At 43.4% G+C, this 25,863-nt stretch overlaps 1 protein-coding gene and 1 pseudogene across 1 annotated transcript; one reads left to right on the plus strand and one right to left on the minus strand.

The window, feature by feature from the left end:
- Positions 1-1,896: 1,896 nt before the first annotated feature.
- On the plus strand, positions 1,897-24,573 carry LOC119058117 (serine protease 41-like). The gene is made up of 5 exons (XM_053671738.1): positions 1,897-1,975; positions 2,382-2,547; positions 5,582-5,865; positions 23,791-23,945; positions 24,292-24,573. The coding sequence occupies exons 1-5, from the start codon at positions 1,897-1,899 to the stop codon at positions 24,571-24,573; spliced, it is 966 nt and encodes a 321-aa protein (XP_053527713.1).
- LOC119054806 (14-3-3 protein zeta/delta-like) lies at positions 19,697-20,406 on the minus strand (annotated as a pseudogene).
- Positions 24,574-25,863: the final 1,290 nt, after the last annotated feature.

Genomic DNA, 25,863 nt, shown 5'->3' on the forward strand with positions numbered 1-25,863 from the left:
TTCTTTACTACTCTCCCCACCTCCTCTGGTGACCACCATACTGCTGTCCGGGCTTCCCGAGCCAGTCTTCAGTCCCCTCCGTGTCTTTACGATGTTCTCTCATGGAATCTGCCCTTTTAAATTTTTGCTCTGAGTTCCGACCGTGTTCCTCTTCTGTATCTTCAAGCTCACCGGTCCATTCTGTAGCGATGTCTATTTTACTATTCAGCTCTTTGCCTAAAATGTTTTACTTCAACATTTAAAATTTTCCAACACTCTTTCTGGTTCTTGGATTGTTCTTTTTCCAAATAATTCTTGTTTAATGATTGTAAATACTTCTGGAAGCTTTTGTAGGATACCAATTAGAATTTCCAAGTTGTCCGACGTTCCCTCCGGAGTCAGCTCGGTTTCTCTGGCGTCCAGTTTAGTTCGTTCCGATAGACCCTCCTGGTGCATGTGCAGATTTTTCTCAGACATTTCTTCATCCTTGATTGTCATGCAGTTAAAGGTTAACTGAAGAGACACCTAGGATATTCAAACCCTACAGAGTCTAAAGAAAAGGTCAGCCCTTGACCAGCTCCTAGGAAATGACCCCTGAGCCCTTGGAATGTCCTGCTTGGAAATAGTGCCTTTGTAGACCTGGAGCCGTGTGCCACTTGATAGTTGATGCCAACGGTGTGATTCACGGTGGGACCTTGGGTCACATTGTACCAGTTGGACCTCTGCCTGCTCTGGCTGGAATCTGAGAACTATGGTCAGTTACATGGGTACCCTGCGCCTATGGGATGGAACCCCAAGAAAAACGTCAGACACCGAGGCTCAGGTGAGCTTCCCTGGTTAGCAATGCTTCACGTGTGTTGTTACAAGTCATTGCTGGGAGAATTCTGCACTGACCAGCTGACTCCACTGAGAGAGGACAGCTGGATGCTCACACACAGTCTGTCCCAGAGTCTGTCCTCTGCACCTTTTGCACGTGCTGATGTTGTCTGTGTCCATTCACTGTAACGAACCGTAAGCATGAGTATAATACCTTGTTCGAGTTCTGTGAACCCTTCTAGTGAACTACTGACTTGGAGGGTGGTTCCGTGCAGCGGGCTTGGTTGTCCATTCACGTCTGTGATTGAAGAGACAGCTCGTTGGTATTGGTGCCCTGCTACATGCCCACAAGAAAGGAAAGATGTCTGCAGAGTCTGTGGAGTTAGTTGAGGCCAGATGTGTAACAGCAGGTAGACAGGAAGGCTAATAGCTTTCTGGTGATCAAAACCAGACCAGCTTTTATTCTGTGGGTCCCATTTTTTCCTTTTTTAAGAGAGATTTCTTTACTATTACTTATTTCTCTTTAGAGGGGAGGGGAAAGGAAGGAGAGAGGGAGAGAAATATAAATGTATGGTTGCCTTTCGTGCGTCCCCTGCCAGGAACTGGCCTGCAACCCAGGCATGTGCCCTGACTGGGAATCGAACCACGATCTTTTGGTTCGTAGGCCCGCACTCAATCCAGCCAGGGCAAGGATCATTATTTTTAACAGAGGTGACACAGTGCTCGTTCCCAATGAGCACTTAGTGAGGACTTTCCGGGGAGTTCTGGCTGTGGGCAGGTCCTTGTTCCTTCTTAGAAGGGGAGTGGGTAGAAAAGGGGGCAGTCAGGATCCCAGGGTTGAGAGAAGGGATTGTTTAGGTGCACTGGATCCCGGGTTATGACCCTTGATATGTCAAGGGGTGTAGCCGGGGACCCGGCCCCAGCAGAAACTCAAAGCTGGGGTTGCTGTGAGGTTGGATATTCCCAAAAGCTGTTGGACCCAGAGAGGTCAAGCTAGGAGAAGATGGCGGCCAGGGTTCGCGTCTTCCCCAGGGGGCGCCCCAGCCCGGCCCAGGGGCTGGCAGAAGCAGAAGGGGGCGCCAGGCGACGGGAGAGTAGGCCATGGGCGCTCCAGTCGCGGCACTGCTGCTGGTGCAGCTGCTGGTGCAACTGTTGGTGCCAGTGGAACTTGAGATGCTGGGTGAGCTCAGGTGGTGGCTAGGGGTGACCAGGGTAGGATGGGAGCGTGGAGACCGAGGGGAGTTCATTTTCTTTCCTCACTTCAGGCTCGCAGAATCAGGGCCAGCTGTTTCCAGGTAAGGCGCCCACAAACGCGTTTCCTGGCTCAGGGCACCTAGGTCTGAGCACAAAATGCACTCTATCTTTTCATCTCTCCCACCCCAGGTTTCGAGAACTCGTCCTGGCTCACACGTAACTGATGGGCCCCTGGGGGAGGGGTGGATGCAGACCACGTGGGGAGGTTCCCCAACAGCCCCTTCTCCGTGGATTGCAGGACCCCAGGACACCCGCGGTTTCCCTGGGGCTGAGGGTGGGCAGGCAATGCCTGTCTTCTGCAGCTCAGCTCCATGTCCATCTGTCCATTCCAGAGCCATGTGGCCACCAGAACATCTACCCGCGCGTAGTGGGCGGAGAAGACTCGGTCCTCGGGCGCTGGCCCTGGCAGGTCAGCCTGCGCTTTCATAAAGGCCACACCTGCGGAGGGAGCCTGCTCAACCCGCGCTGGGTGCTCTCCGCAGCACATTGCTTTGTAAAGTAAGTCCGGTGGCTGCGTGCGATGGCCTGTGGACAGGGCCCTTGGGTTTGCACCATGCATGTCTTATACGGATGTGACTGACTCTCGTGTTATCCTGAGCCCCAGGCCCCACAGCAGATGGCCGCGCCCATAGGAGCTTGTGGAGGACAGTGAAGGCTGACGTCAAAGCCCAGATTAAGTGTCAGCAAGGCCATGCTTGACCACTTGTGTCTGCAAAGCAGAGCAGGCCAGCAGCTGAGGGCAGCCAGAACCCAAGGGGGTTGAGAGGGAAATAGATAACCGCAAGCTTCAGCTGAATGCGACTTGTAATTTTTGCAGAAGACATGTTTATCATTTAGCTAGCCTGGGAACGGAACAGTCTTTGCCCGCAGCATTGCCCTAAGTTTGCAAAACTTCCTTGAGCTTTTTGTAAGCAACCCCTATAAAGTAAATGTGGAGACCATGTTCAGGGTCATTGTCTCTCCATCCGAGGACAATGCTGCACCTGGCCCTTGCTTTTCTTTTCTAAATGCAGGCAATGTTATGCTAGGCCAGTTAGCTGGAGCTCCCCTCGGACTTGTCAGCAGACTAAGGAAAAAAACACAGAGTAAAATTAAAATCACGAGCACAAGTCCCCCCACATTCCGTGTGGTGTGTTTTAATAGATTGAATGGATTCAAACCTTTTAACTCGGTAACTCTTGAGCTACTTGGGCAGGGTTTATAATAGGGTCTCTGGCTTCTTGTATATTCCTAATTTCTTGATTCAAGCAAATTAAATCTAGGCTTATATTGCTATCATGCCATATTCCTAGCAGGTGTGCTTTTCCCTCTCCCAGTTCCATTGACTGCTATTATAACGAGCTTGAGTGACACATATGTATTGGTATTTTGCATGACACTGCAGCTGCTGTCCAAACTGAATAGCTTGTATTTGATCTCCTAGACCTATTACTACAGCTTCTAGTGCATTAAGCTTAGTTTCTAGCTTAACATCAATTGCACTTGAGTATTTAAAGCCACAGAAGTGTTATGGGCTACGCTATTAATGAATTCAGCATTTTGGATACTTTGAGCAAGCGCAGCAGCAGCTGTGGCTGCTGATGCAAGGACTGTGACAAGGGTAGTAATTCTGGCCACAATAAGGCCGGGCGTACATTTAGGGCGACTCAAGGCCTTATGTAATTCTTCAAGCACTTGGAGGCCAGCATCCACACACCAAGGTCCAGTGATGTTCACTGGACATGTAATTTCATTAATAGTTCCCTCATCTGGAAACCAAGGGCAAGTCTGCTGGACAAAGTCCAGGAACTGCTCTAATTGAGAGCTACGCACCTTGGTTCCCCTCGCTGTAAGCATAGATTTAAGCATTTGCACATAAAGCCGCCTCTTGGTGGAGTCTGCATTCCCCATGCTTTACACCTGGCTAAAACAATATGCTCCTTACCTTACTTCGAGACTTGCAGTGCGCCCTCAGGAGCATCTCCTCACCTGGATGAAGGAGTACCCCCCACCGCTACCCCACCCCACCCCACCTCCCCCCACTCAGGGCCCTGTGTGGGCACCACCTGCCACAAACAGCGTGGGGTGGAGGTCCCTAAGTGGAGGTAACAGGAGATTAAGAAAAACACAACACGACACAGGTTAAGGAAAAGCGGGGGCCAGGCGGAACATTGTCCTTGGATGGAGTGACAATGACCCTGAACACGGTCTCCACATTTACTTTATAGGGGTTGCTTACAAAAAGCTCAAGGAAGTTTTGCAGACTTAGGGCAATGCTGCGGGCAAAGATTGTTCCGTTCCCAGGCTAGCTAAATGATAAACATGTCTTCTGTAAAAGTTACAAGTCTCATTCAGATGAAGCTTGCGGTTATCTATTTCCCTCTCAACCCCCTTGGGTTCTGGCTGCCCTCAGCTGCTGGCCTGCTCTGCTTTGCAGACACAAGTGGTCAAGCATGGCCTTGCCAGCACTTAACCTGGGCTTTGACATGGGCAAAGGTAGGTGAAAAATTGTGGATGGTATACCGCTGAGGGGCTGGCGCAAATGCCCATTTTTACTTTCACTTTGTGGGCTCTCATTGGTGACGTGCTTGATCCACAGAAGGAGGAACTGAAAGTAAAGAAATCTATAGCAGACACTTTGGCATCAAGAGTGGAAGGATACACCTCCCTCCAGCCAAAACCACTGCCGGCTCCAGCAGCATCCCTGGCCGATCATGGTGATGAGCCTCTTTCGCCAGATTATGCTAGGGAACTTGAGGAGGAGGCTCCAAGGGCGGAGAGGCAGAGAGAGGAGGATGCTTCTGAGGAGGAGGGAGATGATGATTTTCCAGACCCCGAAGATTCCCATATGCAGGGACCAATGCACCAACTTTTGGTGCTGCCCGTGAAGGACAAGGGCCTCTTTGACATCAGCTTTCACCGTCTTCCACAGGAGTCCCCCAAGTGTCCCTGCAGTGAATTTTGTTCAGTTTTTTTTTTTTTTTTGCAGAAAGGTCTTCCAGAACATACCCGTGTACATTTGTGTTTCTTTTCTTTTCTCTTTCCTGTTCTCTTCTCAGTAAATGGCACAACTAGCCTTCACCTTCCTCACCCACCTCCCAGGGGAGATGTGCGGTGGGTGGGAGGAATGGGCTGAGGTGGGTGCATGTTGGGCAGAGCCTGGCGGGGGGCAGCAGTAGCTCCTGCAGCTGTTTTGACCCTGCCCTGCTGACTGTCCCACTTTGGCCCCTGTTCTTCTGCTCATCATTTTTTTAGTTTGGCTCAGAGAGGTGACAGGCTGGCTGAGTGACTGGTCAGATCAGACCACAAAGAGAGGCACCCTCCTGTTCTGCCCCCATACCCCAAATGCCCAGGTTCTGGAGTTTTGGTTGCAGCCTTCTAGGCTCTCACCATTTCTTCACTGTACATGTCCCATAAGAAGAACTGTTCATGGTGTCCAGGATGAGCCCTAGTAGCTCCCTGGGCTGTCTTCTCTCAGGAAGTGGGTCCCAGGGATGCTCAGGTGGCCCGCACTTTGCTAAGGACGCCTAACTCCTCTCTCTTCCCCTACCAGGCACAGAGATGCCTCAAATTGGGCGGTCCAGTTTGGTGAGCAATCTTCCAGGCCATCTCTTTGGAACTTGCGGGCCTTCTACCATCGTTACAAGGTGCAGGACATTATTATGTACCCTGATTTCAAGGGGTCTTCATTCAACGACATTGCCCTGCTGAGGCTGACTTCCTCTGTCACCTACAATAAGTACATCCAGCCCATCTGTGTGATGGCCTCCTCCTTTGAGTTCCGGAACCAGACTAATTGCTGGGTGACTGGCTGGGGGCACATCCGTGAGAATAATGGTGAGGCTGGGGACAGATGGATGGGTAAGAGGGAGACATTATCCTCCTTTCCACCCACTTGAGCCCCCACCTTGGTCTTTGTACATTTGGTCCCCTCTGTGGGTCTGATCAGCATTCTCTCCCCACCTGCTGCCCACTCCTGCTCCCCCTGAAAGGCCAGGACTTTCTGCGCCCACGCTCAGTTCCCTGTCCCCCCCAAAGACTGTGAGCCAGAAACCAGCATGGAGGGGGCTAGTTTCCCCCCAGGCTGCATTCCCCAACCTGCAGGGGTCTGGGGATTTTGAGGGTGGACTTTTCAGAAAGGCCTTAGGCATTGGTTTGTTGTTTTGGTTTTGTTGTTGTTGTTTTTAATGCTACCCCAAAGATAACTTTATTGGTTTTTTAGAGTGAGAGGAAGGGAAAGAGAGAGGAACATCGATGTGAGAAACATCTTAGTTGCCTCTTGTACGCACCCCAACTGGGGATCGAACCTGCAGGACAACATTCCAACCAACTGAGCCGCCCACCCAGAGCTGGTTTTTGTTATCATTGAGATTCAATTCACAAACCATAAAGTTCACTGTTTTAAAGTATATACAATTCAGTGAGTTTTTGTATATTCACCATCACCACCATCTAAATGCAGAACATTTTCATCATCTCAAAATGGCATTCTATAACCATTAAGCAGTAACTCTCCATTACCTCCTCTCTCCAGCCCTTAACAACCACTAATCAGTTTTTTACCTCTATGAACTTACCTATTCTGGATATTTGATGGAAATGGAATCATACAATATGTGACATTTTGTGTCTGGCTACTTTTGCTGAGCGTAATGTTTTCTTTGAGTACATTTTATTGATTATGCTATTATAGTTGCCCCGATTTTTCTGCCCTTTCTCCCCCTCCAGCCTGCACCACTTCCTCCCACCAGTATTCCCCCCCCTCCTTAGTTCATGTCCATGGGTCATACATATAAATTCTTTGGCTTCTCCATTTCCTATACTATTCTTAACCTCCCTCTGTCTATTTCGTATCTACCATTTATGCTTCTCATTCCTTGTATCTTTTCCCCCCATTTTCCTCCCTCCCCTTCCCTGCTGATAACCCTCCATGTGATCTCCATTTCTGTGATTCTGGCCTGTTCTAGTTGTTTGCTTAGTTGTCTGTTTTTTATTTTTTATAGGTTCAGTTGTTGATAGTTGTGAGTTTGTTGTCATTTTACTATTCCTAGTTTTGATCTTCTTTTTCTTAGATAAGTCCCTTTAACATTTCATATAATAAGGGCTTGGTGATAATGAACTCTTTTAGCTTTACCTTATCTGGGAAGCACTTTATCTGCCCTTCTATTCTAAATGAAAGCTTTGCTGTATAGAAAAATCTTGAATGTAGGTCCTTGCCTTTCATGACTTGGAATACTTCTTTCCAGCCCCTTCTTGCCTGTAAGGTCTCTTTTGAGAAATCAGCTGACAGTCTTATGGGAACTTCTTTGTAGGTAACTGTCTCCTTTTCTCCTGCTCCTTTTAAGATTCTCTTCTTATCTTTAATCTTTGCTAATATAATTATGATGTGCCTTAATGTATTTCTCCTTGGGTCCAACTTGTTTGGGACTCTGATCTTCCTAAAATTCCTGGAAGTCTATTTCCTTTGCCAGATTGGGGAATTCCTTCTTCATTATTTTTTCAAATAAGTTTTCAATTTCTTGCTCTTCCTCTTCTCCTTCTGGCACCCCTATGATTTGGATGTTGGAACATTTAAAGTTGTCCCAGAGATTTCCAAGCCTCTCCTCATTTTCTGAACTCGTTTCCTTATTCTGTTCTGGTTGAATGTTTATTTCTTCCTTCAGCTCCAAATTGTTGATTGAGTCCCAGTTTCCTTTCCCTCACTGTTAGTTCCCTGTATATTTTACTTTATTTCACTTTGCATAGCCTTCACTTCTTCCTTCATTTTGCATCCATACTCAATCATCTCTATGAGCATCCTGATAACCAGTGTTTTGAACTCCACATCTGAGAGGTTGGCTATATCCTTGCCATTTAGTTCCTTTTCTAGAATTTTGATCTGTTTTTTCATTTAGGCCATATTTCTCTGTTTTGGTGCGCCTGTTACATTGTAAGGAGTGGAGCCTTAAGTGTTTGCCAACGTGGGACAATCCGCTTCTCTGGGTTGTGGAGATGTATGTGGGAGAGGGGTGGGGGTGTGGTCAGAGAGGGAACAGTGCCACTTGCTTGGCTCTTGCCCCCCTTTCAGCCACTTCCCTTGCTTCTCACAAGCTGATTGTGCCCTTTCAGGTGCTAATTCCTGGTTGAGTGGGCTTGTGTACATTCTAGGATACTGTGGATCTCTCCATAGGACTCTCCTGTGAGACTGGGAGTTCCTCCTGCCACTGCATCCCTCACAGATTTTTATAGCCAGAGGTTTTGAGACTTTAGTTTCCCATGCTGGAATCCTGGGTTGCATGGTCTGTCTCGCTCCCCAGTTGTATCTCCTGGCTTATCTGCGCTCGAATGTGAGATATACTAGTCTGCCAGCTGCAGCCTCACCACACATCGTCTCCTACCTGTCTGCCTGTCTCCGCCCCTCCTACCAGTCTGGATGAATATTTCTTCTTTATTCCTTGGTTGTTGGACTTCCATACAATTCAATTTTCTGGCAGTTCTGGTTGCTTTTTGTTGTTAAGTTGGTTATTATCCTTTTGGTTCTGTGAGGAAGTGAAGCATATCTACCTACACCTCCATCTTGGCTGAAAGCCTTCTCTTTCTATCTGCAGGACTGTGAGGAATAATTTAACAAGCATAATGTTTTTCAAGTTTCATCCACAATGTAGCATGAATCAGAACTTCATTTCTTTTTATGGCTGAATAATATTCCATTGTATGGATACATCATATTTATTTATTTGTCCATTGATGGACATTTCTGTTGTTTCTTTCTTTTGGGTATTGCAAGCAGAACTGCTACAAACATTAGTATACAAATTATTATTTGAATACCTTTTTCAATTCTTCTACATATATATTTAGCAGTGGAACTGCTGGATCACATGGTAATTCTACGTTTAACTTTTTGTGGAATCAACAATATTACACAGTAGTTACACCATTTTCCATTCCCATCACCAATAGATGAGGATAATAATTTCTCTCCATTTTCAACACTTGTTATTTTCCCTTTATTTATTTATTTTGCCATTCTTGTCAGGGTTAAGTGGTATCTCATTGTGGTTATGATTTGCACTTCTCTAATAACTACTTATGTTGAGCATCTTTTCATGTGTGTGTTGGCCATTTGTATGTCTTCCTTGGACAAATATTCAAGTCCTTTATGTATTTTTAAAATGATTTATTTTTGTTATTGAATGGCAATTGTTATTTATATATTCTGGACACTAAACTTTTATTAGGTATATGATTCACAAACATTTCTCTCATTCTGTAGGTTTGTTTTCATTTTCTTGATAGTGTCTTTTGATGCACAATTTTAAAAAATTATGAAGTTTAAATTTTATATTTTTCTTTTCTTGCTTGTGCTTTTGAGGTCAAATCTGAGGAACCATTGCCAAATACAAGGTGATGAAGATTTACCCCTATGTTTTCTTTTAAAAGCTTTATTGTTTAAATGCTTATATTTATGTCTTTAATCCATTTTGAGTTGATTTTTGCATATGGTGTGAGGTAGGGGTCCAACTTCATTCTTTTTCATGTGAATATCCAGTTGTGCAAACACTTATCATTGAAAAAAAACTATTCTCTCCTTCATTCAGTTGTCTTGGCAACTTTGTGAAAAATGGATTTATCATAGGTATATAGGTTTATTTCCAGACTTGCAATTCTATTCCATTGTTCTGTATGTTTATCCTTATGTCAGGACCTCATTGTTCGGTTCCTGTAGCTTTATAGTATGTTTTGAAAATGTATGAGTCCTCCAACTTTGTTCTACTTTTTCAATATTGCTTTGGTTATTTGGGGGCCTCTTAATATTCCTTATAAATTTTAGGATCACCTTGTCAACTTCTGCTAAAAATCCATTGTAACTTGGATAGGGATTACCTTGATCTGTAGATTGCTTTGGGGGAAGATTTTTCGTCTTAATAAGTCTCCATTCCATGAACACAGGATATGTTTTTATTTAGTTAGTTCTTCTTTAATTTCTTTCAGCAATGTTGTGTAGTTTTTTTTGTGCCCAAGTCTCTCATCTCTTTAGTTAAATTATTCCTATATTATTCTCTTTGATGCTATTTTATATAACATTTCTTTTTAAATTTTCTTTTGGAATTTTTCATTGGTAGTATATAGAAATATAACTCACTTAAAAAAGATTTTATTTACTTATTTTTAGATAGAGGGGAAGGGAGGGAGAAAAGGAGAAAAAATCACTGTGAGAGAGAAACATCAGTTGGTTACCTCTCATATGCCCTAACTCGGAACCGAACCCACAACTGAGGCATGTACCCTGACGAGGAATCGAACCAGTAACCTTTCACTTTGTGGGATGACACCCAGTCAACTGAGCCAAATTGGTCAGGGCAGAAATGTAAGTGACTTTTGAGTCTTATCTTGGATACTGCAAATTTGCTGAATTTGTTTATGAACTTGTCCTTTTTTGTGTATTCTTTATAATTTTCTGTATATAAGATCACATCATCTGTGAATAGAGATAGTTTTGCTTCTTCCTTTCCAATGTGGGTCTTTTATTACTTTTTCTTGAGTAATTGCACTGACTAGAACATCCAGTAAAATGTTAAGTAGAAGTGGCAAAACCTGGAATCCTTGTCTCGCTCCTGATCCTAGGGCTAATGCTTTCAGTTTTCCCCATTTAGTGTGACATTAACTGAGGGTTTTTACATATAACTTTTGTTATGGTGAAGAAGTTCCCTCTATTCTTAGTTTATTGGGTATGTTTATAATAAAAGTGTGTCAGATTTTACCAAATGCTTTTCCTGCATCAGTTAAGATGGTCATGTGTTTTTTTATGTCATTCTGCCATTGTGGTGGCAGGTATGTTATATTGGTTGATTTTCGTATGTTGAACCACCCTTGTACTCCAGAGGTAAATCTTACTTGGTCACAGTGTATAATTCCTTTCATATGCTGCTAGATTCAATTTGCTAGTATCTGGGGGATTTTTGTGTGTATATTCATAAAAAGATATTGATTTGCAATTTCTTTTTCTATTGATGTCCTTGTATGGGCTCTGGTGTTGCAGTAAAGCTAGTGTTATGAAATGAGTTTAGAACTGTTCCTTCCTCATCTATCATTGAAAGAGTCCCGGAAGGATTGGGGTTAATTTCTTCAGAAGTTTGGTAGAACTCACCATTGAAATTATATGGTCCAAGGATTTTCTTCATTGGGAGATTTCTGAGTATTGATTTAATCTTGTAACTTATTATAGGTCTTTTCAGATTTTCTATTTCTTTTTAAATTATTTTTAAAATTTTTTAAATTTATTTTTAGAGAGAGGAGAAGGGAGGGGGAAAGAGAAGAAGAGAAACATCGATGTGTGAGAGAGATACACCAATCAGTGGCCTCTTGCAGGCCTCCAGCTGGGGACCTGGCCCACAACCCAGGCATGTGCTGCAACTGGGAATCAAACTGACAACCTTTCCCTTTGCAGGCCAGTGCTCAATCCACTGAGCCACACCAGCCAGGGCTTGAGTTAGTTTTGGGTAGTTCATGTTTTTCTAGGAATTTTTCTATTTCCTCTAGGTTTTATAATTTTTTGACATACAATTGTTCATAATATTCCTGTATAGTTTTTAATGTTCATCCCCACTTTCATTGTCAATTTTGTTTTAATCTTTCAAAGAACCAACTTTGGTTTTATTAATTTTCTCTGTTGTTTTTCTATTCTCTAGTTTGATTTTTATCCATTCCTCTCTGTATTATTTCCTTCCTTCTTCACCCTGTGAGTTTAATTTGCTCTTCTTTTTCTAGTTTCTTAAGGTATAAGTTAGGCTATTGATTTAAGAATTTTCTCCTTTATTTATATAACCATTTTGAGCTATAAATTTTCTTCTGAGAACTGTTTTTGCTGCATCTCATAAATTTTGCCATGTAGTGTTTTCATTTATCTCAAAGTATTTTATAATTTCCTTGTGATTTCTTCTTTAATCCATTGGATAAGAGTATATTGTTTAATTTGCACATATTTGTGAATTTTTTAAATTTTTCTTTTGTTATTAATTTCTAGCTTCAGTCCATTGTGGTTAGAAGACATGTTTTGAACGAGTTCAATCTTTTCTAATTTATTGCAGCTTATTTTATGGCCTGACGTAAGATCACTGGTCCTAGAAACTGTTCCATGTGCACTGGACAGGGACATGTATGCTGCTGTTGTTTGAGGAGGATTGTTCTGTATATGTCTGTTAGGTCTAATAAATTTATAGTGTTGTTCAGTTTTTTATTATCTTTTTTAAAAGTATTTATTTATTTTTAGAGAGAGGGGAAGGGAAGGAGAAAGGGAGAGAAACATCAGTGTGTGGTTGCCTATCATGCACCCCCTACTGGAGACCTGGCCTGAAACCCACACATGTGCCCTGACTGAAATCAAACTAGCAAACCTTTGGTTCTCAGGACCATTGGGGCCCTTTGGTTCTGTAGCTCAGTCCACTGAACTACACTAGCCAGGGTTCAGTTCTTTATTTTCTAATTGTCTATGGTTGTTCTAGCCATTATTAAAGGTGGGTTAATAAAGTCTCCACCTATTATTGTAGAACTGTCTATTTTCCCCACCAATTCTGTCAGCTTTGCTGAGTATACTTTGGGGCTTGGTTGTTAGGTGTATAGATGTTTATAATTATAGTATCTTCTGGACAACTTGACACACACACCCCTTTTTCTGTTTTGTTTCTCACCCTGTCTGTGGCCATACCACCCTGAACAAGCCGGATCTAAGTCTAAAAGAAAATAATACACCTCTTTTAAAAAATGGTATTTATGTTTGGTGCCTTTGCAAGGCACTGAGGAAATAGTCTGTAGGGTGAGCTTTGGATATAACTTAGCCTCATTATCTAAAGAAGAGAGGAAGAAGGAGGATTTTAAATGCAGCCAATGACAGACCTTTCAGGATAGGTAGAGTTTTACAGGGAGGTAACACAATCTCATCAACTAAGGAGAGACTTGCTTCAGTAAATAAGGTAAGGGAAATAGTGTGTGGGATGCAAGCAAAGGAAGCAGGGTACACTTAGACACTGAGTGGAGCCTGGAAGATCATGTGGCTTTTTCCCCAAGTACACGGCTAACAAGTAGGAATAGTTGGTGACAAGACAGAAGGCTGAAAAAGGTAATCCTGTGCACCTGACAAATAGAAAGGCGAGCTATAAGAGTATCAAGAAATTCTTAAAAACAGTCCTGGCTTGTATGGCTCAGTGAATTGAATGTCAGCCTGCAAACCAAAGGGTCACTGGTTCAATTCCTATTTGGGGCACATGCCTGGATTGTGGGCCACGTCCCTAGATGGGGACACATGAGAGGCAACCACACACTGATGTTTCTCTCTCTCTTTCTCCTTTCCTTCCCTTCTGTCTAAAAATAAATAAAATCTTTAAAGAAATGATGAAAATTTAAAAATAAAAGTGATTTAGAAGCACAAAACTTACACTTAATGCTACCCAATGTCTTGATAGGCCAAGGACATTGTGACTTCTAAAGTTAGAAATGCTATATACTAAATTTTAAATGGGACACATTACATTTTCTCCAATCAATCCCACCTCTAAAAAAAAATTTACTGAGGACTTCGCCAAGATGGAGTTGTAGGTGGAAGCACTGTGCCTTCTCGCACAATCAAGTTTAAAAACAACAAAATTTTAGCAACAGAAACACAGCCAAACCACAGAAAATTGAACTACACGGAAGTCTGACAATAATAAACCCTTCAGCCAAACCGGTAAGAGGGGCAGAGCCAGCAGCAGAGCAGGATCGGGCAGGAAAGATCCACCAGACCGACCCGGGCACATGACCCAGAGGCTCCAGCAGCTGCGGGCGGATCCCAGGTGTGGAGAAGCAGGCGGACCCACTGAGGACGCAAGGATTCGGACCCACTTAGGGCTGACCGCGGTCACACATTCACACACAGATAAACTGGTGAAGGAGCGAGCAGTGAGACAGACTGTGCAGGCCCCAGTGGCAGAAAGCGTCAGAGGGACTGCCACTGTCCCTCTCTGACCCCGCCCCCACATACAGCGTCACAAACCAGCAACCTGGGTGGCCACTCTTTGACCACACCCCCACATTCAGCATCACAAACTAGCGACCTGGGTAGCCCTGCCCTGGTGAATACCTCAGGCTCCACTCCTCATATGTAACATGCACGAACAGATCAAAACATGGCTCAAGAAGAACTCAGAGCCCCAGAGCTGATAAATCTAAGCGTTGAAGAAATAGCCAAACTTTCAGATGCGCAGTTCAAAACACTGGTGATCAGGATGCTCACAGAACTGGTTGATTTTAGTCACAAGTTAGAGGAACATATGAAGGCTAAACTAATTGAAATGAAGGAAAATGCATAGGAAACCAATAGTAATGGAAAGGAAACTGGATCTCAAATCAAAGGAGTGGACCAGAAGGAGGAAAAAAAGTGACCAAACAGAAAAGGATGAAGAAACAAGAATGCAAAAACAGGAGGAGAAGCTTAGGAACCTTCAGGACATCTTTAAACGTTCCAACATCCGAATTATAGGGGTACCAGAAGGAGAAGAGGAACAGCCACGAGTGGAAAACTTATTTGAACAAATAATAAAGGAGAACTTCCTAAATCTGGCAAAGGAAATCCAGGAAGCTCAGAGAGTCCCAAAGAAGTTGGGCCCAAGAAGGAACACACCAAGGCACATCATCATTACATTATCCAAGATTAAAATGAAGGAGAGAATCCTAGAAGCAGCAAGAGCTAAGGGGACAGTCACCTACAAAGGAGTTCCCATCAGACTGTCAGCGGATTTCTCAAAAGAGACCTTACAGGCAGAGGCTGGAAAAGTATTCCAAGTCATGAAATCCAAAGACCTACAACCAAGATTGCTCCATCCAGCAAAGCTTTCATTTAGAATGGAAGGGCAGATAAAGTGCTTCTCAGATAAGATCAAATTCAAGGAGTTCATCATCACCAAGCCCTTATTATATGAAATGTTAAAGGGACTTATCTAAGAAAAAGAAGATAAAAAAGATGAATAGTGAAAGGACAGCAAACTCACAGTTATTAAGAACCACACCTAAAACAAAAGCAAACTAAGAGGACAGCTAGATCAGGAGCAGAACCATAGAAATGAAGATCACATGGAGGGTTAGCAACAGGGGAGTGGGAGAAGTAGAAGGGGGGAGAAGGTACAGAAAATAAGTAGCATAGTTGGTAGGTAGAAAATAGATAGGGGGAGGGCAAGAATAGTATGGGAAATATAGAATCTAAAGAACTTGAGACATGTGGTCATAAACTAAAGGGGGGAATGATGGAGGAGGGGTGTGCAGGGTAGAGGGAAATGAAGGGGGGAAATAGAACTGTAATGGCATAATTAATAAAATATATTTTAAAAAAGATTAAATTAAAAAATTACATTTTTTACAGGGAGATGGATAGGGAGGAGCATGGGATGTTGTTGGGAACAGTAGTTCCATTAGTAGTATTTTGTCCCTATGTTAAACTTTGTATCTAAATGTGGTAAAAGCCCTTTAGCTGCCATAGGGAATAAGGAAAAATTTCCCAAGAGGTACAATTTCCTTTTAAAAAGTTTCAGAATCAAACGACTAATTTACATGAAAAGCTGTACAGTAGTAGTTGAAAAGTCCATTCATAAAACTTTTACTCCACTTATATAAACTTAATACACATGTTCTTAACAATTATGCTTAGATTGTTCAAGAAAATTTGGGGTTTTTTCAAAGATTTTTATTTATTTATTTTGGTGGGGGGAGAGAGAGAAACATTAATATGTTTCTTGCTTCTTGCTCACCCCCCACTAGGGACCTGGCCCACAACCAAGGCATGTACCCTGACTGGGAATCAAACTGGCGACCCTTTACTTTACAGGTTGGCATTCAATCCACTGAGCCACACCAGTCAGGGCTGAAAATTTCTTTTTAAAAAATATATAATTTGTTGATTATGCTATCACAGTTATTCCAGTTTTTCCCCCTTTGCCCCCCTCCACCTGGTACCCTTATTCCCTCCAGCTATTCCCCTCACTTAGTTCATGTCCATGGGTCATGCATATAAGTTCTTTGGCTTCTCCATTTCCTGTACTGTTCTTAACCTACCCCTGTCTATTTTGTACCTACAATTATGCTTCTTATTTCCTGTACCTTTACCTTGTTCTCCCTCTTCCCCTCCCCCTGATAACCCTCCATGTGATCTCCATTTCTGTGGTTCTGTTTCTCCTCTACTTGTTTGCTTGGATTGTTATTTAGATTAAATTATTGATAGTTGTGAATTTAGAGCCATTTTAATGTTCATCATTTCTAATCTTCTTTTTCTTATATAATTCCCTTTAACATTTCATATAATAAGGGTTTGGTGGTGATGAACTCCTTTAACTAGACATTATCTGGAAAGCACTTTATCTGCCCTTCCATTCTAAATGATAGCTTTGCTGGATAGAGTAATCTAGGTTATAGGTCCTTGCTTTTCATCACTTAGAATATTCTTGTCAGTTTCTTCTGGCCTGCAAGGTTTCTTTGGAGAAATCAGCTGACAGTCTTATGGGAACTCCTTTGTAGATAACTCTGCTTTTTGCTTGTTGCTTTTAAGATTCTCTCTTTATCTTTAACCTTTGGCATTTTAATTATGATGTGTTTTGGTGTTGTCCTCTTTGGGTCAAACTTGTTTGGGATTCTCTGCGCCTCCTGGACTTGCATGTCTATTTTCTTCACCAAATGAGGGAAGTTTTCCTTCATTTTTTTTTCAAGTAAGTTTTCAATTTTTTGCTCTTCCTCTTCTCCTTCTGGCACCCCTATGATTTGGATATTGGTACATTAAAGGTGTCCCAGAGGCTTCTTAGCCTATCCTTGTTTTTTTTTTTCTCTTGCTGGTTTTTAAAATATATTTTATTGATTATTCTATTATTGTTGAACCTTTTCCCCCTTCACTCCTCTCCACCCTGCACATCCTCTCCCACCCACATTTCTCCCCTTTAGTTCATGTCCATGTGTCATACATATAAGCTATTTGGCTTCTACATTTCCTATACTATTCTTACCCTCTCCCCATCTATTTTATACCTACCATCTATACTACTTACTCTCTGTACCTTTACCCCCTCTTTCCTCCTCCCACTCCCCTGTTGATAACCCTCCATGTGATCTCCATTTCTGTGGCTTTGTTCCTATTCTAGTTGCTTGCTTAATTTGTTTTTGTTTTTGTTTTAGGTGTGGTTGTTAATAATTGTGAGTTTGCTGTCATTTTACTGTACCTATTTTTTATCTTATTTTTATTAGATAAATCCCTTTAACATATTGTATAATAAGGCTTGGTGATGATAAACTCTTTTAACTTGACCTTGTCTGAGAAGCACTTTATTTGCCCTTCCATTCTAAATGAAAGCTTGGCTGGATAGAGCAATCTTGGTTGTAGGTCTTTGGATTTCATGACTTGGAATACTTCTTTCCAGCCCCTTCTTGCCTGTAAGGTCTCTTTTGAGAAATCCACTGACAGTCTGATGGGAACTCCTTTGTAGGTGACTGTCCCCTTATCTCTTGCTGCTTCTAGGATTCTCTTTTTCATTTTAATCTTGGCTAATGTAATTATGATGTGCCTTGGTGTATTCCTTCTTGGGTCCAACTTCTTTGGGACTCTCTGAGCTTCCTGGATTTCCTGGAAGTCCATTTCCTTTGCCAGACTGGGGAAGTTCTCCTTTATTATTTGTTCAAGTAACTTTTCCACTTGTTGCTCTTCCTCTTCTCCTGGTACCCCTATAATTCGGATGTTGGAATGTTTAAAGATGTCCTGAAGGTTCCTAAGCTTCTCCTCCTTTTTTTTTTTTTTTTGAGTTCTTGTTTCTTCATTCTTTTCTGGTTGGATGTTTTTTCTTCTGTTCCACACTGTTAATTTGAGTCCCAGTTTCCGTCCCATCACTATTGACTTCCTGTACATTTTCCTTTATTTCACTTAGGGTAGCCTTCATTTTTTCATCTAATTTGCAACCAAATTCAACCAATTCTGTGAGCATCCTGAGTACCCATGTTTTGAACTGTGCATCTGATAGGTTGGCTACCTCTTCATCACTTAGTTGTATTTTTCTGAAGTTTTGTTCTGTTCTTTCATTTGGGCCACATTTCTTTGTCTCCTCGATTTGGCAGCCTCCCTGTGTTTGTATCTGCGTATTAGGTAGAGTTGCTTTGACTCTGTGTCTTAGTAGTGCAGCCCATGTGGATGAGTGTAGCTCCTTTTAATCCTTGGTGGTTGGACTTCCATACAGCTCAATTTTCTGACAATTCTGGGTGATATTTCTTTTGTAGTCTAGTTATAATTTTTGCTGCAGTTTTATGAGGAGGTAAGGTGTGTTTGCCTACACCTCCATCTTTACCTGTTCATGAAAATTTCATAAGACATTAAACAAAGCTGGCCATCATCTCAAGTTATTTCCCTGTTAATTATTTTTATAGCATATGCATGTTAGGCAAGTATAAAAAAATCACAAATGCAGAAAGAAAACTAAAAAAAAGTTAAATATGTGAGGTTTTTTTGTTTGTTTCACTGCTGTGTTTGATACACATAAAGTAACGAATAAAAAGCATTTCATTTTACTGTATGTTATACATTTGTTCTTCAGTTGCCTAAGATATTTAAATAGAAATAAAATGAGGGTAGCAAAAATAATGAAAGCAAACAGCAGGTAACTTTTACAAGTAATGAATGTGAACTGTTTCTGCCCTTATGTAGAGTAAGTTGGGCCACAACTAAAGGAACTCTTCTGCAGGTGTAGCCAGAAGTGTGCACATTGAGACTGAATATTCTGCAGATACACACATGGTTCAGCAGGTACTATCCATGGGACATCCATTTCCACAACAGCCCTCTAAGCGCCCCCAACAACTACACCTTTGACTGGAACCAACTATCCCTATTATCCCCCACCAGGACAAACCAATATGTAGGCAGAGTCATCGAACCTTTCGGCATCCCTGGGCCACACTGGAAGAAGAAGAGTTGTCTTGGGCCACACATTAAATCCACAAACACTAATGAAAACTGATGAATAAAAAAGCCTTAAAAAAGCCCTGGCTGGAGTGGCCCAGTGGATTGAGCGTGGACTGCTAACCAAGGGGTCGCCAATTCGATTCCCAGTCAGGGCACATGCCTGGGTTGCAGGCCAGGTCCCCAGTGGGAGCCATGTGAGAGGCAACCACACACTGATGTTTCCCTCCCTTTCTTCCTCCCTTCCTTCCCCTCTCTCTAAAAATAAATAAATAAAGCCTTTTTAAAAAGGCTTTAAAAAGTGTTTTAAATTTATGATTTTATGATTTTGTGTTGGGCTGCATTCATAGCCATCCTGGGCCACATGTGGTCCGTGGACTGAGGGTTGGACACCCTGGAAGGCAAATTTTTTTTGCTTAGATATGAAATCAATTTTAGCACTGGCCCTCATGAGGCCACAATGTACCAAAAGTACTATGCCAAACATTCATAACTTGTGTAAAAATTCCTCATCCCCATATTGGCCACCTCAAGGTGAAAATATAACTCCCTACATATTAACTAGCTCTACTCTCCTAATATTAAACATAAAAACCACATGGGAAATATAGAAATTCAAACAGAAGTAACATACATAAATCATAAACAAAAAACTATTTGTGGGACAGCATGGGTGACAAATGGTCAAGTGTGTAAATTTTGGAATGAGGCAGACAAAAGTTTGAAGGCCAGTCAATTTTCTCCTTTTTCTGCTTCAGCTTCATTTCCTTGGGTGTCCCATGTCCATAATGTCAAGTTGTCTCTCAGTAACTGCATTATCAGTGTGCTTTGTATGAGTCTTCACTTAATGTATCAAGTTTGGCAACAGCTTTATCGAAAGCTGTCTTTGCAAAATAGCAGGCTCTCTCCTGGGAGTTCAGAATCTCATAATAGAACACAGAGAAGTTAATGGCCAGACTTGATCTGATAGGATGTGTTGGTTGCATTTCCTTTTGCTGATTTCAAAAGCTTCTTGGTATGCTTGTTGTGACTGATCTTCAATCCCTTTCTTGTCATCCTCAACATCAACCTCAGCCATGTAATGGTAGTAGTCTCCTAGACTTTGCTCTCTGCTTGTGAAGCATTAGGGATGAAGAACTTTTCCAAGAGAGACAGTACATCATTACAGATATCTCTTAGCTTGGTCTCAATTTTCTCTCTGTATTCTCAAGTCACCCGCTGTTTTTTTCTTAGTACCTTCTGTCTTTTGCTCAATATTCAAGACAACTCTCCAAGATATGGGCTCCTACAACACTCTTATAAGCAACTGAGAGAAGATTCCTCTCATCATTGGATAATTCTGCTCCTTGCTCAGTTACTATCTTCATGCAGGCTGCCATGTCATCATATTGCTCAGCCTGCTCGACCAGCTTGGCCTTCTGCACCAGTTCATTTTTATCCATGACTGGATGTTCTGCGTCCAAAGTGTGTCCAAAGTGGGTGGCGGTAGATCGACAGGGGCTCGTTAGTCTCTGGGCAGTGAGGCTGAGACTCTTCAATTTGACACTTTAATCAATATATCATATTCTTTGCTTTGACTCTTATAACAAGTTTTTTTTTTAAGTTTTATTTATTTTTAGAGGAGGAGGAAGAAAGAGAGGGAAAGAAACATCACTGTGTGGTTACCTCTCACATGCTCCCTGTTGGGGAGCTGGCCCACAACCCAGGCACATATCCTGACTCGGAATCAAACTAACTGGCCACACTTTGGTTCGCAGGCCAGCACTCAGTCCACTGAGCAACACCAGGCAGGGCTCTCTTGTAACAAGTGTTGACTGAAAGTCTATTTTATCTGACAGTATAGCAACATGAGCTCTTTTTTGGTTACTATTTGCATGGAATCTCATTACCCAACCTTTCATTTTCAACCTGTGTGTGCCTTTGGACCTAAAATGATTGATTGTGTTGTAGGCCCTGGCCAGGTAGCTCAGTTGGTTGGAGCATCAATCCAACATGCCAAGGTTGAGGGTTTGACCTATAGTCAGGACACATATGGGAACTACCCAGTGAGTATATAAGAGAGTAGAACAATGAATCAATGTTTTTTTCTCTCTCTCCCTTCCTCTCTCTAAAAAATCAATAAATAAAATTTTAAATTTAAATAAAAGGATTGTCTCATATACAACATGTAGTTGGATCCCATGTTTTTAATCTATTCTGCCAATCTCTGACTTTTAATTGGAGTTCTTAATCCATGTATATTAAAATTATTCACCAATAAAGATGGACTTGCTTCTACTATTATTCTGTTTTCTGTCTTGACATATCTTTGTATTTTATATCTATGTCATATATTTTTAAAATTTTGATTTACTTACTTTTAGAAAGAGGGGAGGTAAGGAGAAAGAGGAGGAAAGAAACAGTGTGTGAGAGACACATAAATTGGTTGCCTCTCACACACAGCCAACTGGAGACCCAGCCCGCAGCCCAGGCTTGTGCCCTGACTGGGAAACAAACCTGCAACCAACCAGCATTCAATCCACTGAGCCGTACCAGCCAAGGCCATTTTTGTTTCTTATGTCCTCCTTTTGTGTTTCATTTTTTATTAGTGTAGTGTATTGATTCTCTTCTCATTTCCTGTTCTGTATATTTTTTAGTTATTTTCCTAGTGGCTTTCCTGGGAATTACAAATTAACAACTTAAACTTATAACAATCTATTTTGAATTAATATCAACTTAGCTTCAAGAGTCAACAAAAACTCTGTTTCTATACAGCCTTATTCTTCCCCTTTAATTTGTTATTGTCACAATTTACCATTTTATATGTTGTGTGACCATTAACAGAGATTTATAATTATTATTATGTGGGCAGAGCCCCCAACTCAGCTGCCACAGATGAGAATAAGTCTACCAAGACATGATCTGCTTGGGGAGGAAAGGTGGCTGATCTCTCAAAGGAGAAGGACCAGGACCCTGTTCCTCAATGGGCTTTTATTGGGTTCAATTTGCACTGGAATACAGGTAAAGCTCATCAATCACTGTCAGGCAGTAAGGATCAAACAATAGATAACATTCGAAGAACTATGAGGGTTTATTCTGAGTCAGGGTCAGTTAGCTAAAGGGCTATAAAACTTTGGGAAACAAACTCATTTCATGCTTTGACCCTTATCAGAAAAATGAGGGCATTCTTAGCAAAGCAGGTTTCACAGGATTTTATCCATTCTTTCTCAGGCCTGATCGCCCAGGGAACCTGCCCTTTCCAGCACAGAGCTACACCCACCTCCAGCATTGTTTCAGGCTTAAGTCGGCAGGAGAAGTAAGGCAGCCAAGAGATTAAGAGACTTCTTACAGACAGAATGAGGACTCAGGCTATGACAAAGCTGAGGGATGAGGGTCCACCACCTTCTTTTTCTATAGCCCCCCAAGTCCTTCCCTAAGGGCTCCTTCGTGTCCATGTCTGTCTTAGGTCGTCCCTCCCTTGAGGAATCTTACCTGTCATTGGCTATTCAGTCATCCACCTAGGGCCAAGGGTCAGAGGCAGCAACCCTACCAGGGAGATAAACTTTGTCTCCTTAGTGGCTTATGGTCTCAAGGTCACTCACTCAGCCTTAGCCATGGGGGAGGATAGCTTCTGAAACCAGCCAGGGCAGTTCCCAACATTATTATACATTTGTCTTTCTAATTATATAGGAAAAAATAAGTTCTAAACCAAAACCATAATAATACTGGCTTCTGTATGTGTCTGTGTAGTTACCTGTACCAGTGTTCTTTATTCCTTCTGGTGGGTTTTAATTACTGGTTAGTGTCCTTTCATTTCAGCCTGAAGGGCTCCCTGTCCCCTTCCTCAGAGGGCAGGTCTGCTAGTGGTGAGCCCTCTCAGCATTTGCTTATCTGGAAATTTCTTAACCTCTCCTTCATTTTTTGAAGGATAGTTTTGCCCGATATAGAATTTTTGGTTAATTGTTTTATTCTGTCCGCACTCTAAGTATGTCATCCTACTGTCTCCTGGCCTCTAGGGTGTTTGAAAGTAATTTGGCTGCTAATCTTGTTGAAGATCACTCCTACTTAATGTTTGGCTTCTCTCTTACTATGTACAATATTCTCCCTTTGTCTTTTGCCATTTTGATGAGTATGCATCTCAGTGTGGATCTCCTTGTGTTTATCCCACCTGCAACTTGTTCAGAGTACATAGATTTTGGACTGTGTAGATTCATATCTTTCATCAAATTTAGAAAGTTTTTGGCCTGGATCCTGTAGCTATAGTATATTAAACATAAATGATTTCAGCTGCATTAGCCCCTCCCTCTATTCATGCTGAAGTTTCTCAGCATTGGCTTGGGCAAAGGCTGTCATCTGCATGCTATAGCTAGGAAAACCGAATCTCAGGGAGGTGCTGTAACAGTCTGTCCAGCCACTGAGCACTTCTGTGATATTGCTCATACCCATGATGTGCTGGGTGCTGGGCTAGAGTGGAGGACTCACCAGGAACAATAACCTGTCCTGACTGGTGTGGCTCAGTGGGTTGAGTGCCATGCCACAAACTGAAAGTACGCCACTTTCATTCCTGGTCAGGGCACGTGCCTGGGTTGTGGGCCAGGTCCCCGTTGGGGGCGTGTGAGAGGCAAATGATCAATGTTTCTCTCATACATTTTGGTTTCTCTCCCTCTTTTCCCCCTCCCTCCCCCTCTCTCTAAAAATAAAGAAATAAAATCTTTAAAAACAACAATGGCCCAGGCACTTTGGGTGCCTCAGGGGCCTCTACCCCTGCAGCCCATGTCATTCCTCCCAACCATGGTGAGGAGAGGCTCAGGATGCTCTCTCTCTTTGTCCCCTCAACTTCCATGCAGGGCTGCCACCTCCCTACACCCTCCAGGAAGTACAGGTCTCCATCATAAACAACTCTAGGTGTAACTACCTGTTCCAACAGCCCAATTTCTTCTATAGAATCGGGGATGACATGATTTGTGCTGGCTCTGAGGATGGCAGCCGTGACACCTGCAAAGTGAGTACCCCTGTCCCAGCCAGGACCTTTCTAGACCCAAGCACCACTCATCCCCTCCCAACCTTGGGCCTAAGAGTGACCCCCTTGACCAACCCACCCTTGGTGTTGATTAATGAGAAAATGATTGCAGCCCTTACTTACCCCTCCTGTAAAAGTTTCTCATTTTACATTGATTGTATCTCCTTTGATCCTCATGTGAAATCCGGTGGGTAGAGACTGTTGCCCCACTTTGCAGATACATAAACTGAGGCTTGGTCACTTACAGGTGGGGAGTAGGATTTGTACCCAGTTTGCAGAGCTCCATAGCCCTGGGACCTCTTCACTGGCTCCTCCTGCCCCTTGCCAGGCCCTGCTCATCCATTTCACTCCCCAGGGTGACTCAGGTGGACCCTTGGTCTGTGAAAAGAATGGGCTGTGGATTCAGATTGGAATCGTGAGCTGGGGAGTGGGCTGTGGCAGGCCCAACCGGCCCGGTGTCTACACCAACGTCAGTAGGTACTTCGGCTGGATCCAGAGGCTCATGGCCAACAGCACACCCAGGCCAGACCCATTCCCACTGCTGCTGCTCCTCCCTCTGCTCCGGGCTGCCCCGCTGGTGCAGCTAGACTGCACACAGCTGAGCCTGTGAGGATGCAATAATTACCACAGCACTAGACACACTCCCCCAGGGCTGTGGACACCCCAGTGGCAGGACTGCCTGCTGGATCAGTCTCTGGTGCCCTTTGGTCTTCTTTGCTAATAAACAAGTGTGCATGTTTTCATTGATTCTTTGCAGAGAGTCTTGTGGACTTGGGTAGCTTCCTGGACACCCTCATGGCCACCCATGTCCTGTCCACCCCAAAACCACTCCCAAACTCCTAAATCTTTCTCTGTTTACCAGCACTATACAGATTTTGGTTGCACACAACAGAACCCTTTCAGGATAATTCAATCAGATAATGTATGAAAGACATCAGTAGCACCAGGGGCTCTGGGGACTAAGACTGGAATGGTGGTGCTGTGGAGGGAACACCCGACACCCCAATGCTTATGTCAGGGGCCCCATCACGCAGATGCCCGGTGCCCCTGATCTTAACCACGGTCCACCAAAGGCTGATGTGGGACCAGGACAGGTATGCAGGTGGTTTATTTGGGAGGCCATACCAAGAAGCTCCAGTGGGGTGGGGACACTGGGGCAGAAGAGGAAGAACTCGATGAGGGTTGCCGATTGATGAGGTTACTGTGTGGACCAGTGGGGCACAATCCTGCTGGGGCCTTCTGAGAATCCACAGGGAACACACCTGCATCAGACTCCCATAGGACAAGGATGCTGGGGGCGGGCACTTCTCTCCTGACCCCCACAGGCTGAGGGCTTCCCTGGGGGCATGGGTGTTCCCAGTTGAAGCAGGCCCCAGTGAGGATGCCAGTGCCTAAGGAACTGCTGCAGCACCATGAGGTGGCCTGGTGGACAGGGGTACACATCAAGTGTGTCTGGCTCCTCGCTGGTGTCCCAGAACCCAGCCTTAGCGTGACCAGGGATCAGGCCGGCAGGGCAAATTCAGGGGCACCTTGGAACTGCTCAGGCAGATCTGTGCTGTCACAAGATCCCTGAGTACTGTGAGCTCAAGATGTGTGAGAAGCTGTGGTTGGTCTGGACCCCTCCCTTCGGTTCCCCACCCCACAACTCCCTGCTGTGGAGAGGAAGGTGTAGGAATCTTCAGAAAGGGGACCCTCCTGGTTCGTGCCCCATACCTGGGGCAGGTGTGTAGGGCATCCGCCTGGGCTTCGTGCCCTGGGGTAGCCCTGGGAGGCTGCAACTTTCCTTCTACCTTGTCACAGTGAGGAACCTGATGCTCAGAGAGGTGACAGGACTGCTGGTGTCACCCAGCTCACAAGGGCCGGGATCCAGAGAGCACTTGGCCAGGCCTGGAGTCTGGGC

Source organism: Artibeus jamaicensis, unplaced genomic scaffold, assembly GCF_021234435.1.
Source record: "Artibeus jamaicensis isolate MK-2021 breed Jamaican fruit bat unplaced genomic scaffold, CSHL_Jam_final contig_700, whole genome shotgun sequence".
NCBI classification, from domain to species: domain Eukaryota; kingdom Metazoa; phylum Chordata; class Mammalia; order Chiroptera; family Phyllostomidae; genus Artibeus; species Artibeus jamaicensis.